Source organism: Nasonia vitripennis, chromosome 3 (genome assembly GCF_009193385.2).
Source record: "Nasonia vitripennis strain AsymCx chromosome 3, Nvit_psr_1.1, whole genome shotgun sequence".
NCBI lineage: Eukaryota > Metazoa > Arthropoda > Insecta > Hymenoptera > Pteromalidae > Nasonia > Nasonia vitripennis.
In genome coordinates, this window is record NC_045759.1 from 808,071 (window position 1) to 829,395 (window position 21,325).

Consider the following 21,325-nt stretch of genomic DNA (forward strand, 5'->3'; position numbering starts at 1 on the left):
ACGACACCTCCTCCTCTCTATCCAGCGGCTGGATCTCGCGGTGCACTGCACGAGCCGAGACTGGATTCCGATCCTCGTGGATACGTCGCGCGCGCCGACTGGCTTTCACTTCATTAGAGCGCGAGATTGCTTTTTTCCGGGGCTACCTCGTACGAGATCGCAGATTCTGTGGGGGTGTGTATCTGCGGGAAAAATGACTGCTGCGCAAATTGGAAACTGCGCAGATAGTGCGCTTACGCGATTCGAATAATTATCCGCCGCCGCTAACCGTTGGATCAATAGGGGCTCCTTTTCCCGAAACAAACAAACACGAGGAGAGAACTTGGCCGGTGGCTGCCACCGCTGCGTATATAACAGTAGACGCGCGAACTTTGCACTCTCGTTGCGTCGACCCTTGCGCCGCTAAAAGCTCGACGACGACGCGGGGTGACTGGCTGTGCCGAGGGTTGAGAGCCTATCGAGTTTTATACGCTTTCCCGCCTCCTTTGTTTCGTGCTTCCTTTTTGATGTGCCTCGCAGATGGATGTGTCCGCGTCTGCGTCTGCTTATGTAAGTGCGTGGCGCGAGAATTCGCTCGCAGTGCTGCCGCTGCTGAATTTGCTATTCAATTTGTCGCTTCAATGATTTTATTGCGCACTTGAGATCCTCCGAGATAGCATAATTTTCTATAGAGTACTGGGCTGCGGTACCAGTGTGGCGAATTGCGTAAACACGTTTATATTTTCGCGAGTGATAATTACAAACTCTGATTAGCTAATTAAATTCGACGCCGTTTGATTTTGATAGAGTTATTTTTTTCGTACACGCGTATACTTTCATTTCGCAATTGCGCGCAGTAATGCCAATTAAGCGAAAACTCGATACGCCGTATGAGACGCAATTACGTAAAATCGTAATGTCCTCGATTAATAAAGTCCAAAAAATATTGCGACACGCGCGTTGTATCAAGAACGCGAAACACACGCGCTGCGTAAACAATAACGATATTAAATTCTCCGGGCGCGCCATCGCCATCTCCACAACATTAATCAAATTCTCATTATCCAGACAGGGAAAAAAATTCGCTCGGCGTCGATAAAAACCGCGAGCTTCATTAAAACCGCCTTAATCACGTCGAAATCCATTTAAAAACACACAGCGCAGTGCGTGTTCCCGAAACGAGCCACAAATTCTGCTCCACACCTAATTACAACTGATTACCCAGCTGCATCCAGTCCATTCGCGCACTGCATGGATTTCGGGAAATTTCGACATGCAGGGGGTCGCTCGGTAGAATCTAGAGCAAACCATTAATTCACCATTAAACAGCGCGTCCGCGAGCCTACATACCCACATACACATTCGAACGGATAATTGGCGCTATATAGATAACGCGTGTCAAGGTATGTTTGTCCGCGACGCGGATAGCGGAGAGCGAGTCGAGGGGGAGCGCTATCTGCGCGCCAGCGGTGCGGATGGGCCTTGGGCTGCAGTTCTGGCCTGCCCCCAACAACGCTCGTCGCCAGAGAGGGCTAATCAATCAAATTTCCGCGACGAGAGTGGCACGGAAGGTGTCTCATCAGCGCCGGGACTATATAGCCTGTGCGCGACTGCGCTAATTGGCCAATCGGCGCAATTAAGAGCTCGGCTCCAGAGCAGCTCTGGGCCGTATATTCGAAAATTAGAGCCGAAGCGGGGGGAGGCGGCTACCGTAGCTCGATCGTTATCGAGGAGCGAGAGAGAGAGAGAGAGAGAGAGAGAGAGCCTCGTCGTTCGCGCATTTCGTGGGCGGAGAAAAAACACACTGGTACAAGCGAAAGTCCGCGCGACTTCCGCGCAATTTCGCTCGTCGGCATTCGTACTTCGCAGCTGTGTCGCCCGCGAGAACGAAGGGCTTCCTGAATCACTCTAACGTTTTTCCTCTTTTCGCGGAATCTCGCCTCGCCCGCTGCTGCTGCTGCTGCTGCTTATTTTCTCGACGATTGCGTCGCGCGATCGTTCACCTCGTCGTCGCTCTTTGATCCGAGAATAAAGAGAATTCGAAAGAGGCCTTTGTGCCCGCGCGTATGCGTTTCTCCCCGGAGATCCGAGAGCTGGGCCGTGCTTGCAGCGTATATTGGCTTTATCGAACGACGCCCGGCGCCCCTGAATATGACTTTAAATGGAATTCTAGATGTTATGGACTGCATAACGTCGCGCGCATTCTTACTTCATTGAAAGGAGAGGGGAGGGGTATGCGCATTGTGCTGCCTGTTCTTCGGCAGTTTCTTTCATCGAATCTTTCGCATCTTCGCAGGTGATTCGAGGAAATAAGCCGTATAACTTGGACCGCGACGGACCGTGACGGAAATTGAAAAACATACTACACATAAGATACGATAAATCGATTTGAATTCGAACTAATTTACATCTGTTCCAACGCTAGAGTATATACACGAGTGATAAGGCGACACGCGATTATTTGGAATAGCCGCGTAGAGCAACAATTGGCCTTTCACGTGACTTTCACATTCCGTTATTCCGGTTTCACACTTCGCCTTTGACAATATTCGAGTGTATGAATTTATTATGAGAGCTCGACGTGTGTGTCTATGGGCGCCTCGAAATTGAAAATAAGATTTAGCGATTAAAAAGCCGCGCGCGGTATGTGGACCCCATAAAGTTGCAATCGTAAAAGGCTGTAGATAAACGCCACAATCGTGCAGCGCCTCGTAAAAGAATAGCTGCCGCTGCGCTGTGCCGTTAATAATCCTATCGATTGCCGATAACTTTGAATATTTTATAAAAAGTTTATTATAATATGAACACAATCGATGAATAAATTCCGCTCTCTCTCTCTCTCTCTCTCTCTCTCTCTCTCTCTCTCTCTCTCTCTCTCTCTCTCTCTCTCTCTCTCTCGTAACGTTTCGCGCTGCTGACACTCGGTTAAAGGACGTTTAACGGGAAATTTATGAATTTCATATCGCCCGCGGAGGTGCATAGCTAATGGAGCTCTCTGCAGAGTTATACGATCGGTGAATTATTCCACGTTATAATGTATCCAGTTCAGAGAGTTAATTCAATCCAATTTGCAGGTTTTGAATTTCACATTCGATTCTCGTACAAAAAATATATACAAACCGCAAACGCCAATCCGATCCTTATCAATTCACCCTATCGTCTTTCACGTGCGATTTCCGCACACATTATTCTTTTGACTCGGCGCCGATGAAATTAGCAGAGCAGCGCGCGCGTCAACCCTCGGGAGAAATTTCGCGGACTGACACCGGCATTTGCATAGCAAAGCCCAGCACGTCATGTAAATGCATTTGGCGCAGCTTAAATTCGCCAACGGCTGCCGCTGATATGTGCCCGTGGAAAAGGCTGGATTTTCCGGAGCACAAGTGGTTTTGGCACGGTTTAAATTAACTGTGGGATGCGTTACAGGCGAACTTTGAAAGCTCGCTCGCTTCATTGTGTCGCTGTATGAAATTACAAACGAAGAGACGTAATCAGTCAATGGCAGAGCAGGAGGCATCGAAAGGCCTTACAAGTGCGGTTCGTCTTATAGTATGGGAAAGGCTTCGTGCGTTGCGTTCTCGCCAGCCGCTACACGGGAGCGCAGGAATTAAAAGCCTCGCGAGCAACTAAGCCGCGGGGACCGCTCAAATGCAGTCGGCGGCGAGCAGTACTTTGGCAAGACCAGTCGGCAAGCTTAATCGCTCGGCGGCGGTGCCGAATGGGAAATCGATGCGATAACTTGATTAGTGCCTTGGACAAGTCGCGAAGTTCTGTGTCTTGGCCGCCGCTGCCTTTGAATTGTTAACGCTGCTCCGAAACCCGAAAGCCACAAAGCTGTCAATTTTCCAACGGCATTAGGATGAATTCCAGACGCCGGCAATAAAGCCATCATTTCCGGGATTCCCGCAATACAGAAGTACGCACGTCTATTTCTTCGCGAAAATATAAACCTCCCTCGCCTCATCAATAATTCATTTCTCTCCGCTCCGAAAAAACAGTTTCGCGCCCGATCATTTGTATCATTTATCTTTCTCGATAAAATTCGGCAAAAGGCGAAGATAACGACGCCGACGACTCCCTCGCTGTGCGTATACGCAAGAATACGTTGCGTCTCGTTCGTCTCTCGGAAATCGAATAAGAGAAAGGGAGGGAATAGGAAGCCGTAGCAAACGCCACCAAATATAAAATATATCCCAGACGCAGACGAGAAACGCGTGTATGGTGGGAGTTTATGTACTGCTGTCCCCGAGAAATCCCTCGTATACATTAGGGCTGTCTTCGCACTGCCGATTGACGGATGGATTCGTTCATACTTGTTAGTTATTAAAGGAAGTTCATCCGACTTTTTTATGACTCGCTGCATTATCAATCACTCGATCCATTAGCCAATCATCCGCCGCTGCATCGTTGAAAAAGTTCGCCAAAAAGTACGCGAGACGTAAAATCTTTTACGAGTCCCGTAAAATAGAGCCTCGGGAATCCTCCTATAATCAATTACAGCGCAGTAAAGGTGACTTGACGAATAAAAGCTCGCGGAGCGAAATAATAGAGCGCAGAGTCTGCTGCGAGGAAAGGAAAATTCTCATCATTTTTATTCCACCTCTAGCCTAATTTCTGTCGTCTGCCCGAGAGCGAGTGAAAGAGAGAGAGAGACAGAGAGAGAGAGAGAGAGTCATCGGTCCACCTGGAGACTAGCGCATATCCGCATACACGTCGCAGAATATACGTACATAGCAGACGGGGGTGGAAACTACCGGGGGGATAGCGACGAGAGAGCGGCAGCACCCACGGTCGATCTCGTCGGCGTTGCCCAGGTAACCGCATCCTTCCCCCTCCTCGCCGCGCTTTCTCTCTCTCTCTCTCTCACTCTTCTCGAGCGCACTCCCGGCCGGGACGCGGCGCCGGTGGAGGGGGGCCGAGAGTGAGCGGGCCTGAGCGCCATCTAACCGGTGGCGAGCGGACAGTCGCGGGATGCACCCTGCGGAGGACTGATCGCTCGCTCCGTCGAGACAGTCTCCCTTCGACCGTGTGTACAGTGTCTACGCGCTATACGCGTAGGAGAGTGCGGTGCGAGCTATCGTCGCGGGTTTTCGCGGAGTGACGGGAACGACAGTACACGCGAGCGGATCAGCGAGCGGAGGCTGCGGGTCGATCGCGCCGACCAGTTTCGGCCCTGCGCTGCGCTGCTTCATCCCCCGCCCGACAGCCGCTCCTGTGATCTAGTGCTGCTGTGTTTTGTTCTTATCTGTGCGAGTGAGACTAGCCGATAGTGTGCTGCGCTTGTCGAACGACTGAGCGGAGTGAGCTGCAGCCGAGCTGGAGCCGACGACACGGTACGGAAGCGCTTTTCCTCCTACGTCTATACCAGCAGCGATGCCACTGGGGGTTGGGTTGGGTCGACGACTGCATGCAAATACGGGTCAACGCCTGTTCGCCTCTCTCTCTCTCTCTCTCTCTCTCTCTCTCTCTCTCTCTCTCTCTCTCTCGCTCGGCGATCCCCCGAGATGACTGCCTTCTCCCGTGCGTAGCACACTTCTGTCACGCGGCTGCGAGCAGCCGATCGATAAGCAGGGTATAACGAATTCCGCTCGCGCGGGATGAGCCTTATACGGCCGGAGGACCGCTGTACTATCGGCCGAGCGATGAACGGGAAGCATCAGTGATAAGCGAGCCGCTGTTGCTGCTACTGCGATCGATCGCGTGCGGGGATCCAAAAATAGAGGGCAAAGCGTGTCAGTAGTGAGGGTACACACGGCGCCGCGCGGCTGCATTTCGGAAGTTCAACAAACTTGACCCGCAGCGTGTGTACGCCCCGAGTGTTTTTCCAACTTGCAAAAGTGTGTCAGCAGCCGCGTAGCCGAGTTTTTCCCTCTACGATGCAAACGGCTCAATTAAAATCAATACCCCGCTAGCGACACTCGGGAGAGAAAAGAAAACGAGATCTCTCGGCGTGTAGTGTGTTGAACAAACAGCCGGTTTCACGCCCAAAATCAGCGTTTTTTCAGCGCAGATATACGTGACTCTCGGCGCGAAGGGCGGATCTCTCTCTGCTCGAGCTCTCAGGTGCAGAAAGAGAGAGAAAAACTGCCGCCGCCGATGTGGGGGAGCAGCCGCCCGTATCGTGTTAACGCTCGTTTTGCCGCGCGCGCCAAGAGAGAGAGAGATCGATTCGCTCGTGATGGATTAGGTGCAACGCGCGCGAGGGACGATTATAATGTTTATGGTGCTGCTCTCGGGCTTTATTAGAGGGGGTGGCAGCTTATATCATTCACGACGTCGATAGGGAAATCAATGGACGATCGAAGCGAGGAGCTCCTCCGAAAAGCCATCGACGTTAAAACTGTACGAAAGCAGCTACACGCGTCGCGCGCGATCCCCCTGCAATCGGAACGTATCAAAAGTGTCTCGAGGGTGGCTGCTGAAGAGCGAGCGAGACGAACTCGACCCCATCGCCGCGCACTGGCTAAAGTTCGACTTTTCGCAAGACGACGACGTGGGTGTGTTTTAGGCCAAATTTCCCGTCGATAAATTCCTTCGCGGGGGGATGATGACCGCCCGCGCGCTTGCGCCCCGAAAACGCGTTGTATTTTTTTCCGCTGCTTTTCTCTCCCTCGCAACTGCATAGCGCGCGCGAAGGAGCCGAGGGTATCTTCGCGAGAGGGGCGCATGCGCGTGCGTATATGGGAGGGAGCTGGATAAGCTGAAGTGTGATTTTTCGACTCGTTTTTTCTTCCTCGTTTTCGGGGGATCTCGTAACGAGCTGGATTGATCGAGTCTGTTGCGTGTGTGTATTGGCCGGGTTTATTGATACAGCGGTGGGCGGGTGCGCGGCCCGATTATTCCTTGCTGTACACACTGTTTGATTTTCTTCCGATTGACCTTTCGACCTCGGCGGGTATCGCGATTCCAAAGCAGCCATCGCATCAGCGACGACGAGTCAAAGCCTCTCGTACAACAGAGAGCCCATGCATATTCATCACCGTCACACGTGCGAGAGCTGATGCACTGCACGCGCCTCGTCATTTTTCTCGGGACTCCTCCCTGCCTTCTCTCTCGCTCTCTCAGCAGCTCGTTACTCGTGCTAGCTCGTTCCCCGCGCACGCAGGCAGCAGCCCCTACTGCGACTTTTCCTCGCATGCGTGTGCGTGTACGTCGATACACGCGCGAGGGTGGAGACGCGCGCGTGCGAGAACACGATGCTCTCGCGGATTGATATTCCACTACTGCGCGGCGGCGATACCTCTTTCCATACTGCACACACGCACCGATTTCAAAAGTGAGATCGCGCCGTAATAACAGGTGATTCGCGCGCGGCGTTATTTATTGCCCGCTGCTTAACGCTTTCGTACATCGTGGCGGCGCATGTCACGCGCGAGCTCGGATTACGTAAACGCGCGTGCTGATGAGTAAATTAGAGGCTGCAGGATAATTCGATTCAGCCGGGATATAAATTTTTCCTCGAGTTTTCAATTCGCGCACTGTCACCTCCTTCTCGTCCGCACCCACATCCCTCACCGCGCGCTGCTGCGCAGTGGCCTTGCTCTTTGTCTTCCGGCGGCGGACGAGATGAAAGCTCTTCGCTGCGCAGGAGAAAAAGGCGCGAGTACATGGGAGCCGCGTCGCGCGCGCTGGAATTCGTTAGTCGTGGGGGCGGCGGCACACGCGCTCGTTCTTTCTTCGCTCTCTCTTTCGTGGAGAAGGGGAGCCGGGGATGGACCGTCGGTTGCGCGTATATGGATGCGGGAAGCGAGCGTGTGTGCGCACGCGAAGGGAAAAGAGACGAAGGGGTGAATGAACCTTGGCGCTGGATGCTCGCCGGCTTTTTGGGAGAAGGAACGAGAGAGAAAGGACGAGGTGGACTCTATGTAGTTCGGAGCGGGCGGAAGATCGAGCTGATCTTTGACCTTGTTTTTTTCTTCTCCCGGTGCATCCGAGCGGCCTTCGTTGGCTGGTTTGAATTTCGATGGAATGAATGTTATATCGCGGTTTTCTCTAAGACTCGAACATCCAACTCTGTTCCCCGGACACGACAGTTATTGAACAATAATGACGCGCCTCGGGAGTGAAGAGTCATCGAGCTTACGTAAAAAAGCTACTTATACTTTTAAAGAAGCAGCTTATACACATATTATTTAACGTTTTACGCTCATCGTCTAAGCACCTTTTCTTCTCTCCGCCGTGGCCTAGCCGACTTACTCAGCACTTTCAGGCGGCATTCGATCAATTACTTCAGCACGTATCTGCCTGCGGACATGAATATTACAGCACCTTGAGAGGTGCTTACAAGTTTTTTATCCTCGCGATACCCAAAACCGTGAGCGTTAATAAGCCGCGATAACCCACGCAACATTGTATACAGCGATCAACTAGCAAACGCGAGAAGAAACTCTCGCAGAGAGATCCAAGCAAATCCCGCATGAAACGGCGAAAACCGGAGCTCGACCCGCGTGTTTACAGCGCGAAACCGCATCAGCGAGCCGCGGAATAAAAGTGCGCGTATAATGAGCCGTACCAACGGGAAAAAGGAGCTCATCGGGTGCGCGCATCCACTCTCGGAGTAGATCCGAGCTCGTACCGATTTTTCCTGCTCGGCCGAAATAATAAAGACGCTCGCGCGCGTAACGAGGCAATTCCGCTGATGCGAACGTGCTCTCACGCCGTGAAACTATGCGCCGCTGCGTTATACATCCGCGTTATGCATCTACGAATTTTTCGAATCCCCCTACATGAAAGGGTATAGTGTACGGCGATTATATGTTTATGTACACGGGCGGTGCGCTCAGTGATAAATAACTCGAAATTCCTCGGCGCTGGACAAAGTCCATTCACCCCGTCGCGCGCGATTCAACATTTTGACTTCAAGCGAAGTATAACACGGAAAGGTGTATACAGTCCACACGCACACGTACGTACGCGAGATGGAACGAGAACAAGCAAAGTACAAAAAGGGAGAACGAGAAACAAACTACTCTCCGCTGGTGTATACGCGGCCGCAGCTAGCCGCGTATACACCAGCGGATCCTTTAATACGCGCGATATGCGTACTCACGCTCGTGTATCTCGCTTGCATTCCTTTGACGATGCAGCGCGTGTGTGGATCTTTCTTCTCCTCGCGCGTCTCATCTCTCTTTCCGTTCTCGCCTCTATCTCCTCTCCGCGTCTCGTATTCGGGCGTTACAACGCGAGCCTCTCATTGAAAGCAGGCGGAATTCGGCGAGATTCCTTTTTTTATAGGTATAGAGGCGAGTATTGCGTAACGAAGCAAAGCATAAATCAGGACCGAAGATAAACAATGAGGCGTCAAATTAAACTTTTTTACATCATCGGGGCCGCGATAAAAAGCTCGGATAAGGATCAAATTGAATTTACGAGTGGACCGGCTTACGTATTGCCCCGCGGAGAATCATCTCCAAAAAGAATAGCCAGCAGCGGTGGCGATACTTTCACTGAGACTGCACTGGCGCTACATAACGCTGCAAAGTACTTTAAAAGCGTTTCCCAGTCGAGGCTCTCTCACCGAGGCGAGATCCATAAATTCCGCAAATAGAAGTAAAGAGAGTAAGCGCGGTAGCGATAACAATTTTAATAGTTCCTCGAGTAGGCGGTGAGTCCGCTCGATGACGATGCAGCCGACGATGTATAACAATACAAGATTCTCGAAATTTCATTAGCGACTGCGCGATAAAGCGGCCCTGTCACACGCTCGTAAATCAATTTTCCAACCAGCTCAATGGAATCACGGCTCGGCTGCCTTTGTTGGAAAATATTTTAATGAAAGCCTCTATTACCGTAAAAATCCACAAGACCACACAGCAAAAAGCGTCACGCATTGCATCGATTATCCGCTACACGGCCTGCGCGGCGTGGACACTCTCCTTAGCACGTCATCATCGCTCGCGAGAATCGCAGCTATACTCCGCACGGCGTCAGTCACGGCGGCCCTTCTTCCTAGGCGTACTAGTAGTAGTAGTCGGGAATAATGGCCAATTACGGCGCGCGATGCCATTTTCACCCGCGCGCGCGCGCGCACTCGCCCCCCGTATACGCCGAGGAGCAGCTCGGAAAAAGCCGAGAGCGTGAAGGGATCGCGTTTTTCATCCTCTGGCTTCCATAGAAATTTTACGCTCTGAGCTTCCACGTTATCAGGAATATTTTTACACGCACTCGAGCGACGGTGTCGCGCACGTCCATTAAAAAGTCCCTCTCCTCTTCGACGGCCGGCTCTAAGGGATGTGCATTCCCTCTCTCCTTGCCTGCTCCCATTCGCCTCGATTTTTCGCCCGCAAAGGGCCGACGCCCACGCTGGACTCTATACACCGCGCCGACGTATCTCTCTCTCTCTCTCTCTCTCTCTCTCTCTCTCTCTCTCTCTCTCTCTCTCTCTCTTTCTCTCTCTCGTACTCTCGTAAAAAAATGAGACGGAGCAGCGCAGGAGAAGAAGAAGAAGAAGAAGAAGCAACAGCGGAGATAACAAAGGGAAGGAGGCAAAAGGAAGAAGACGTACACGTGCATAAAGAGGCTGCTGCTGCCGCGGCCGTAAAACTATGATTTACCGCTTGTCACTGCTGTCTGCCGCGCCGTCTCTCTAGCCGAGGCTCTCTCTCTCTCCACTCGTTCTTTTCTGCAGCGCGGCTGGATTACAACAACGAGCTGCATCCTTTTGAATCGCCTCTCTCTCTATCCCTCTCTCTTCCTCTCTCGTATCTCGCGCTTCTTTCCCCGCCGCGCGGCGAAAATCGAGTTTTTGTTTGCTCGATTTTAGCCGCCACCCCGGTCGACGACTGCAGCGCCGACTTTATGCAAGGGCCTTTTGTGTTTGCTGTACGCCGACTTCGATTTTCAGCGGGAAATATTTTCCGAGTCCGTCATCAAATTTTAATCGAGAAGCGATGACCGCTAGCCCCTTAAATCGCCTCGTTTTCACGCTCTAATGAGCCGCACGCACGAGAGCGAGCGAGACTGACGGCTGCTGCGAGAGAAGGGGAAAGTGAGAATCGCTCGGAGATACACCTAATGGAATCGCCTTCGCACCTGTGTGCGCATCGCGCGTTTAAATACGTCGTCCTTCGTCCTCGAGCGAGAGGCCGAAAACCATATACAGGTTTACACACCGACAGTCGCGGGAGAGATGAGCGCGCAGTGTGCGGTCACTGGGTTATTCGGAGAGTCTTCCTTCTCGGGGCTTTTTTCAGCGCGACTCCTGCGGTTTGCTTTGCCCATTAACATTCGTGTCCTTGTGTCTGATACAGAACATTCCTCGTGTATTTTTTTCTTCTCCAGCCGCCGATGTTGTGGACGCGAGCTCTCAGCTGCAGGCATTGTTTTGAGATTCTTCACACCTGTACTGCGGGATCGCACGCGCGAGTGTTGAAAAACGAAGGAAAAAGAGTGCGGCCCGTCCCTTTCTCGATACACATCCTCCACGAATACTTGTCGCGTCATCTCGAGCCCACACGCTCGCTATCATCATCAGCATCGCAATCATCTGGCTCTTATGCACCTGAAAGCAAAAAAAGAAGGCCCAGGAGCGAGCGAGTGGGTTTTCTCATTTCGGGCTCATCGGAAAATTAGAATCGGATCATCGATTGATCGATCGAACGAACCTGCTCGCTCGGCGCTCTCCGATCGATCTCCTTCTTTCGAACCCTGGCCTCTGCAGCGGCCATTAATCAACCTAATGGACCTTGCCGGTTAGCTGTATCTCTCTCTCTCTCTCTCTCTCTCTCGTCTGTTCCGCTGATGAGCGCGCGGCGAGACTATGCAGCAATCCGCGAAATGCAAGGACGCCGGCGCATGGGGTCGCTCGCGTAGAGAGTCGCGCTAATGGAGGAAGTGCCCCGGCTGCTACTGGGGGGTTGGACCATCACGCGCGATTATTGCGGTGCGCTGAAATGGTTCCGCGAGTGTCGCGAAGAGGCTCGGAAAAAACAATACTTCCTACCTAGTTAATACGCTTGATAAATGAGTTCCCTCGTACGGAGGATTTCACTCGTCCGCGGGAAATTATCCTCCCGGAGATTACTGGTTGAGAAAACAAATGATTGAATGAGTTTCACATATCGGTCGTGTGATTAAGTAAACATATCGGGATCATTAGCTCCTTTTTTCTTCGAGTAGCAACGAGCGCATCGAAAAAATAGTAGGCAGTTACTGACCACCATGCGCCGCGGCAGGTCAGTTATATCGGACCACACACGTCGCGAGCTTCTAAAGAGACTGTAGTGCACTGCCTCGGCACAAAAATAGCGCTCATAAAGGGCTTCATTGTCTATGCCCCGCTAGCTGAATTTTACGTCTCTATTGCGAGCCACGTCGTCGACCGTCTGGCTTTAATTGCTCTGCCAATGGGCTAGAATTATCAAATCATAAATATTCATGCCCGCTGATCGAATTTCCAGGAAAAAGAGAGGAGAAGAAAATGCGTTTATCGCGAATAGATTAAGTTACGCAACTCGTTTGCCGGCATGACCAATTCGAGTACGAGTGCGCGCAACAATGAGGCAACAGTCGAGAGCAATGAAATTTTAGAGCCGAAAATATTATTGCACTTTTAATTAAACGCCTATTATGTCTAAAAGTGCGCGGAGAAGATGCAACAGATATTACGACTGAGAGTGTGCAGCGGCATCGATATAAATCACGCCGCATTTTCACTTTGTCGTAATATGCGCGCATGTGATTTTTTCCCAGCTCTGCGTATGCCGCTTTACAGCCCAGTAATTTCGCGCGCTCGCAAATTTCTCGGCAGCGCCGCTTCTCAAAGCCGATGCTCTTTTAGTTTTATGAGAGATGGCCGTTTCTCCTCTGATCTCTTTGGTATTTATCAATTACCGAAATTGCGAAAGATCGCGCGATTCTCAAAAGGACTTGCGAGCGAGAAAAGTCGGCGTATAATTCAAACGAAATTACTGGCATCTATAAAACACTTTCGTTCTCCGCGTCGCGGATGCATGAAATAATACGCTCGAAATAAGCGTCATAATAAATTAGATCTCGATAGCCGCCGATCGAGAAAGTGCAACAACGAGCGAGCCAGCCAAAAATGCGTGACGTAACTCCTCGTCTGCGATACGCGTGCGACATGCACCTTGACGAGGATCATCGTCGTCTCTTTCTCTCTCTTGCTCTGCTGGGAACGATGACTCTAGGCCGATAGCTCGTTATACGGGCGGAGGCAGCGCCGGCGAGGGAACTTTCCAGTGAAAGTTCACTACGGCATCGAGGCGTGTGAGTTATTGTTGGCAGAGGTTTCTGGGCTACGGGTCGAGGATCGAGACGATCCGAAGAGAGAGAGAGAGAGGGAGAATAAAAAGCAGATTGATTGATTGATCGATACGCGGCGTTTATTCGGCTACGGCAAATCGTGAAAAGAGTTTTTTTCCCTGCCGGAGAGATGTGGATTTGAGTGGTTTCGATGCTTTTGATGATACGAAATACGAGCCCGCGTGTTTATTGGAGTTTTAATTCGGACCTGTCGTCTCGATAGCGAAATGGAGCGATAGCGATCGTGAAAGGGAATCGAGTTATGTATACACGCGATGTTTTTAAAAGTAGGAGATAAATATCCCATTTGTGTGCGATTTGAAAGCATTCCTCGCGCGAGCGCAATCCGAGAGTCCATCAATTCGAATTATTAAGGCATATTCGATGCATCGCGAATAATTATACCATATTACGCGCGCAATTATGCTAATTTCATAACACTCTCCTCGAGCGTGATTATTCAAAAAGCGCAAGTGCCCCGATGAAAGATAAAATTATAATTCCGTTATCATCAGCGTCATAAATTCGCGAACATCGATAAGGAATCGTTTAAAAAAGCACATCACTTCCAAGTATATTACGTAATTAACCGAGTTCGATATATCCGACGTAAAATACTGTTATCCGCACCTCCTTCAATTTTTCCAATTACTCGAGCTCTCATAAACACTCGGCGACTTATTGCTTTTCGATCCCACATCCACGTGGTCCGGGGTACTTCCTCAGCCGTGACGAAAGAGCGCGGAGCGTGAAAAATGTATAAACGCCTCGGTTAATACTCCTTAATACCGCAAAAGGAGCATCAGCGCCTCCTCCTCTCGATGAAAATCGACGACCTCGACGCGAGATTATAAAAATCTTCGATAATTTCACAATGAGCGCGCGCGTGCGGCATTAATTCCCGGGACGAAATTAAAATAAAACATTGCCCCCCCCCCCCCCTCGCGCGCAAAAAGGGAACAACGGGACAGCAGCAGCATCAGGGGAGTCGAGATCGTATCTCGCATTTAATAACAAGCCCGTTTTCCCGCGCATCGGTAGAATCCGAGAGCGTCGCTCGTAAATCCGAAATGCCAGCGGCAAGAGAGTTCGCGGAGAAAGAGGGAGAAGAAGCGAGTGTACGCGCGAGAGGATGAAAGTCGGCTTGCAACTTTTCGGTCGATGCCGGCGACTCGTGTAATATTTAGCGGGGATTTTTTCCCCGAATTACACGCGGTAAATCAAAAATAATAATGTTGTCACGACCGTATCAATCGGGCCTATTTACGAGCCTCGTTTTTCTCGCATCGCGCGTGTCCTACAGCGAAAAATGAGTAATCACTGGGCGCTTTGTGCGTCGCGCTATGTAGTGCAGGAGAAAAATGAATGCCGGTCATTCACGCATGTGATGTATGCATTTTCTCGTCCGCACTACTGTGCTACCAGCGGCATATTCGTCGCGCGCTGCTTTCGTTTTTCTTTGGCCGCTTCTATATACGTCATCTATTCTCCGATAAATCAAATTCATCAGCGCTCCGCGCTCCAAGTTTATTGTCATCCCAGCGATGCTTGCTCGCCGCTCGTTAGAGCTGCGCGACCGTTTTCTCCTCCGAGTCCCAATGACCGACCCAACAGCCGATGCAAAACACGGCCTGATTCGCGCGCGTTATTAGAGTCGAATCAGGGCCTGCAATGTGTGTATCAAAATTCAGATTGCCAGCTCTTTCCGAGAAGCCCCGGTTCATTAGAATCACGGTAAAGCCCCTCTAACGACGTACACACTATACGATGAAAAAATCTCATCTCTTCCGACGCAGCGGACTTCCCAGTTGTCCGAAAACACCTGTGCGCTGTCGAGAGCGGGGAGAAAAAAGCGCGCGGCTCTTTTGACCGGTCGTCCCCCTCTCCTCTCTTTCGCTTATTTTCTTTTCGCCGGGTCGAAATTACTCGTTCTGCCACCTCGTGGACTCCTGGCGCCATGGCTGCCGCTGCTGCGTACGAGGAGGATCGAGGTTTTTGGCCTCGAGTTTACGCGTCATTTGCATATGCTCTCGCGTCGCGCTGCGTTGCGTCATGTTCGAGGAAAGACACGGAGGTGCCGAGGGATTCGATTTGCTCGTTTTTGGATTCCTCGTTATGCAGTCGCGTCGGGTTTTGGATTGTGTCGATTATTTTAATGGCTGCTCTCGATCGTCTATTCATTTTGCACTAGTAGGTAGCTTCGCTATTCCCTTTTTTTAGAAAAAGTCGTCGACGCAGAAAATATTATGCCACTTTCGCTGAATACTAATTTTTAAACACCTGCGGCGGTCTTTCTCTTAATTTATATCCACACGTTTTTTCGCTAATACGAGCTAATGTATTCGGCGCTACTAGTCTCCACTCTCGAATATGATAAAATATGCAGCCGGCCGAAATAAACGTATTCGGAGCGTCCATCAAAAAAGCAGTGCGAAATCCATTAATAAATCATCAATTGTATAAAAGTAGTCAAAAGCCTTCCTGGAATCCGCATAAACGTTGCACAAAACACAGCGAGAGAGCAGCGGTAGCATTTATAATATTGTCCCTGCAGATCCCGAAGGTGTGCGCGCGTCGTGCTCGTCGTCGTCGTCATATAATCGCGAGAGAAAATAAAAATTAAGCCAGAGTAATGCCGGCGAACGCAATAAATAGACAAGCAGAGAAACGAAGAAGGTCGGGCTTCTGCTGCTGCTGGTGGAATTAACGAGCGAGCGCATTGAGAAATGACATTCCTTTTAGGCGCCGAGTACGCGGGAGACAGAGACAGAGCGGCTGCGCGCGCGAATGTAAAATCTTTACGAGCCCTAAAAAACGCGAGAAATCATTTCCGCATAGAGGCAAGAGAGAGAGAGAGAGAAAGATAAAACTAATTTACAGCCCTTATTTTAATGCCCAGCGCGAAATCGGAGACGTCATATTACATACCACTGTCTTTTCTTCATTCTGCCTCTGAGAGGGTGTCGCTGTTAAAATTACTTTAATATTTATATGCACCATGGAAATGTAAATAAAAACGAAACTAATTTACCTTTTGCATGTGCGTTGCAGATGTGATGTCGCGCTAGGCCCGAGTTAGGTGGGGTCCGCCGCGAGATGGAGGCGGGACCGAAACAGGCTGCGGCGCCGGTCGGCTCGGCCGGCAGCCAACAACAGCAGCCGCAATCGCAACAGCAGCAACAGCTACTGGACGACATGGTGGAGACGGGCCCGGTGGACGACGGCATCCTACTCGCCCGGGTCCACGTGCCCGAGCTCTGCGTCAGCAAGTGTCTGCAGTTCCCCAAGGACCAGCTGGTCTGGGACGTCAAGCAGCAGTGCCTCGCCTCTCTGCCCAAGGTGAGTCCGAGACAGATCTCCACCGCACATACTTACTATATCTTTTAGTCATGTAAGATGTTAGTGTACATAACAATGTGTGAATGTGCGAATGGACACCGGAGTGGATTTCTCACCGCGAGCAAGGTTCGATCATTCCATTGTCTCCTCCTCCAGCTCTTATGTTTCGGGGTGTGCGATGCGTATCTGAACCCGTTCCTCCGTCCTCACACGCGCGCACGGCTCGGGCCGTTATCGCGTCTCTCGCGTAGGCTGCGCTACTATACGCACCGAGTGGGCGCGCGCGACTCGATTTTCTCGTTCCTCGGGGACCTCGAGTCGAGCGAGCACGCTTTGATTTGTGGGTGATTTCGCCGGGACATTGTCGCCGAAGAGACCGCTATAATCGAGCTCTCGAGGGATCAGACGCGATTTCGCAAAACCGGCCCCGTATAGTCATTCATCCCGCGCTTCGTACATTCGAAGCTTCCGCGCCGGCAACTAATGCACATAACGCCTTGGCAGCTCGTATTCAATAATCTCGCGCTAATACTCTCGGCGTTTAAGCCGCGTGCGAAAACGAGGGCGCGAGCAATGAGGCGCGAATCCCATCGCTCTCCTCGAGAGGCTATACGTGCGCGCGTAACGAGTTTCCCCGCCTAATCAGGCTTAGCTGAACGCCGCGTGCATTAACGCGCAGCGAACGATCATCCTGATCCTCTCTCTCTCTCTCTCTCTCGAGTCTGATGACTTATTACGTCTTCCGCGGGAGATTGCGAGTCGCGTTTTTCGAGCTTGCGCCGGCCGCTGCGGGGATAATTCCGAATATCCGTGTGCCGGCACGGAGTAATACGGAATTCACGTGTGTCACTCGCAGTTACGGCCCGATAATTTGAATGACTTCATGACCTCCGCTCTACCTCGAAGAGCCGAACGTTAAGTTTAACAACGCGAAATTGCAGTCCGACCTTTTTTTGTCGAACGATCCTACGACCAACGCTAGAAAGTAAGCGCGCGCGTACTCGACAATTACAGAAACGAATTTCCATCGCGCTGTCCGACTGTTAACGACGACTTTCTCGGCCTATGCGTGCGCAAAACTTCGGTGCGGGCAATTTGCCGCATTCAACGCGTTCTTCGATTTAAAGACTCGAAGTTTAACGGCACAGATAAAATTTTTAACCCGCGTCTAGTGTAATAACTGGCTGGATAGAAAAAAAAAAATTCGATCTATTTCCATTATCCGCATTTTTCGAATTCGCAATTTCAATGATTGCCGGCAGTAAAAATCTACCAATATACGTGGAAAATTAAACAAAAACGAATCGCTCGTTAAAACCCCGGCAGCCAGCGGCAGTTTACACGGATCCGAAAAAAATCGCGCGCGGCCATATCGCGATTATCGTAGATCAAAAAGGGGATCGCGCGTACGATCTCGCGTAATCGGACGCCGCGCACCGGCGCGAAATTCTCCGCGGACTGAATTATACCGCGTCGCGAGAGCCCCGACGATAAACCTTCCGCGTTGATCCTCGCTCTTTTCCTATACACACATTACTCCTTCGTCCGCTTTTTTGCCATCCCCGCGGGTTGCGTGTCTGGACGCAGTGAACGTGAACAGCGTGTGTGTGAGGTTGTCGCGAGAGTCCTCTCCCGGGTTTTTTCTTCTGTTTATATACTTGCGCGCAGGGTCGCGACCTTGGCTGAGTCGACGCTCGCGGGGATATGCAGAGTGTAATTTTATGCGGGCTTTTTCTAGAGTCGCTTGAGCGCGCTGCGCTCCTATCGGTTTCTTCGAGCCTCGAGTTTATTTCTATGCGTCCTTTCGCGGACTTTCTGCGGATGAAATACGGGGAATTTATTTCCGCTCGTTTTGCAATTAAATTCTCGGACAAAGAGATTTTTTCAAAGTGAAAGAGCTGTTTACGAGCGTCGACTCATCTGGAGGATCGCGGAGTGTACATTAGCTTCTCCGAGCACTCGTCGTTCTAATACGTCTCTTTGAGCTTCGTTAACATAATTGGCTTGTTAACTCTATCGAACTTTCTTCTTTCCCTGGAACGATGAAACGAGAGTGGTTTCGCTCTTCTAGCTGTTTACTAATATTTGTTCTGGTGCTTTTCACTCTATTCGCTATTACCAACGAATCTCAAAGAGACTGACGAATTCGTCTCATGCGTGAAAATGCAATCACCGGCAACGATCAAGTCTGCTTCGAGGAAACGATTTTCTCAAAAGTACCGTACGTAATAATGCGTTGCAGACTCAATTGTTGTCGCGTGCAAGGAAATTCAGATAATCATCGCACAGTTACATATCATGGAGACAATCATAGAACTTACCTACTTATATCATGCCATAATTGAAAGAGTGTAAATGTGAGTTAACACGTGCGTATCAAGAGAATAGAAAGTAGTCGATGTGCTGCTTTTACTGCTTCAGTACACGAGACGCGCTCTCTGTCACTGTTGTTTTGATGAACGAATGGTTTTGACTTTTTTTGTTGACTATTTCTGTAATCACGCAAAGACAAGGTTTTCACGCGTGTCGTCTCTCTTTTTTGTCCAACATGCTTGCCTTCCACGGGATGCAGGAGGTACAGCACCGATATCAACTGAATTACACCCTTTTATGTCCAATAATAGTGTATCCCCATGATTGATGTGCTTGTATTTTCTTCGAGGAAACGTTCTCGTTTTTTTTTTCTACGCTCGATCGAAGGGTAGAACCGACGTTGGTTATCGGAAATACTCCTCGAAGGAAGTACGAGGGTGACCTACTGTATAGAGTCGGTTCAATGGCACAGAAAAATTGCTTGAGTTTCCGCAATTTTTCAATCGTTTGCACATCCTGCCAGAATTATAACTTATTACCCCACCTAAATATTCAAAGTACAATGTCCAGCTTTGACCCACTGCACCTCAGACGTGAGCGAGTTCGATGGAAAACAGAGTGAGCAATGATTCGCGACAACAAATACGACCATGTTCCATTGCAAAATTATATTCACGTGCGCTGTACAGCGAAAAACGATTGAGCCGTCAAGCGAACACAACCGAAACGGACAATAGACCAATTCCAACGTTGCCAAGAGCGCTATAGCAATTTGAAAACAAAGCTCGCCTTACATCGTACCGAATCCACGGAATCCATTATAGTCTGCATAGTACCGCCGGTCTCGCGCATTCCATCTCTCTCTCTCTCTCTCTCTCTCTCTCTCTCTCCCGAGACTATATTGATCCGGCATTGATAGTCCGCCCCCCTCGGGTTCGTTAATTACCCGGCGCGCGGTCAGGGGACGTCAATTAGCCATTAAAAGAGCGCCGATAAAGTTCGCTCTATACACCCGCGCACCAACACGCGTGCCGGACTTTATCGAAGAGACGAGGAGCGTTAATGCGCCGCGAAGGTCGGCCGTATTTTCCTCGGAAAAGAGAGACGAGTTCGTACAAAGGGGTCAGTGTGTCGTAATTTTCCTGTTTGCCGAGTAAATTGGAATGCAAATTTCGAAACGTTCCGCGAATACATAGTCGAACGGCCAAACAATTCGACCAGTGAAAAAGCGAACAGTGAAAAAACGGGAAAAAATCCGATTCGGCGAACATTAAGAATTGAGCGATAAATTTCGCTCGACTCTTAACTCCTGCTCGCTCTCTCGAAATATGCATAGCAGTGTGTGTACACGTCGGCGGCCGGTGTATAATCGCGGGCATGTATACGAGAGCGAGAGCCGAAACGTAAATCACAACGGCCGCGGAATATTTCAACAAAAACGATCGACGTAATTGAATCGACGACACGGGAGAAAAGCCGTGTAATAACTCGAGCTGTTAACGCGTGCCACTTTCGAGAGAGTAGCGCGAGAGATAGAGGAAACACAGCGCGAGAGGAACAGTCGGAGCGAGAGGGAGAGCGTAAGGAATGGACGCCGTAAAGCGAAAATTTTTAAATCGCCCGCGAAAAAGACACGCGATTATTATGAAAGTTATGTGCGTGGCAGTGCGTGAGGCGTTACGTCGTCGGTTGCACGCAGCTTTCACTGTCATTGTTATTGTCCTGTCCTCTGCGGATAGGTTCGATTCCGCGTGCGGATATATAATCTATGCATAACTTTTGATTTTAATAGAACGGAATCGGAGACAAGGAGCTCATTAGCTCGTTCGCGGAAGTGGAAAAACGCGGCTGTCATTGAAAATCGGAACGGAGCACAAAGAACATTCTACGCTCTACCGAAAAGCGCGTTGTCCCGCGACGGAAAAATGCATTGCTGCAATTCAGCGATAAACCACACACTCGACGTCCATAAACTTCCAGCGGTATATAAACTCTGAATTTTCGAGCCCGCCGCGCGACACAAACCGGAATGCGTAGCTCTGTACACACACGCATACGCTCGCGCGCGCGGACAGATTTTCCAGAGAAGGAACCAGTACGAGTCTGTCGGCTTTAAGGCCTATAAATATTGCTCGGCCTAATGCCGGTTTTAGACGCAAAACCCGAGTCCCGCGGACTCTCGGACACTGTCAGCGTTATATTTTAACGGGGCGTTACGCCGGATTCGCTCGATTAAACTCGCAGAATGCCGTTAATGTCGGACGCTAATTCAGCCGCGTGTACGTTACACCGCGGAGCTTCGAATTAAGCAGCTTTCAATGGCGTTTGTTTTTGCGAGACCGCTGATATCCGATTATGCAACCCGCGGGTGCATTCCTAATTGTATTTTTCGGCGCTGATAAGGCTCGTTCAGTTACACGCGTTCGGTGGC

The 21,325-nt window shown here is 50.4% G+C and overlaps 1 protein-coding gene across 17 annotated transcripts in view; it reads left to right on the forward strand.

Moving 5' to 3' along the window:
* LOC100120757 (SH3 and multiple ankyrin repeat domains protein 3) overlaps window positions 1-21,325 on the forward strand; it is a 186,686-nt gene that overhangs the window by 108,239 nt on the left and 57,122 nt on the right. For 5 of the 17 annotated variants that reach the window (XM_031926262.2, XM_031926257.2, XM_031926260.2 and 2 more), the window contains exons 1-2: window positions 4,947-5,312; window positions 16,294-16,582. In XM_031926262.2, the coding sequence (XP_031782122.1) occupies window positions 16,339-16,582 (244 nt within the window). In that variant the 5' untranslated portion in view covers window positions 4,947-5,312; window positions 16,294-16,338. Of the gene's footprint in view, window positions 1-4,946; window positions 5,313-16,293; window positions 16,583-21,325 lie in introns of those variants that run through there. The other 12 variants (XM_016984422.3, XM_032598105.1, XM_031926259.2 and 9 more) reach the window with 3 other exon arrangements.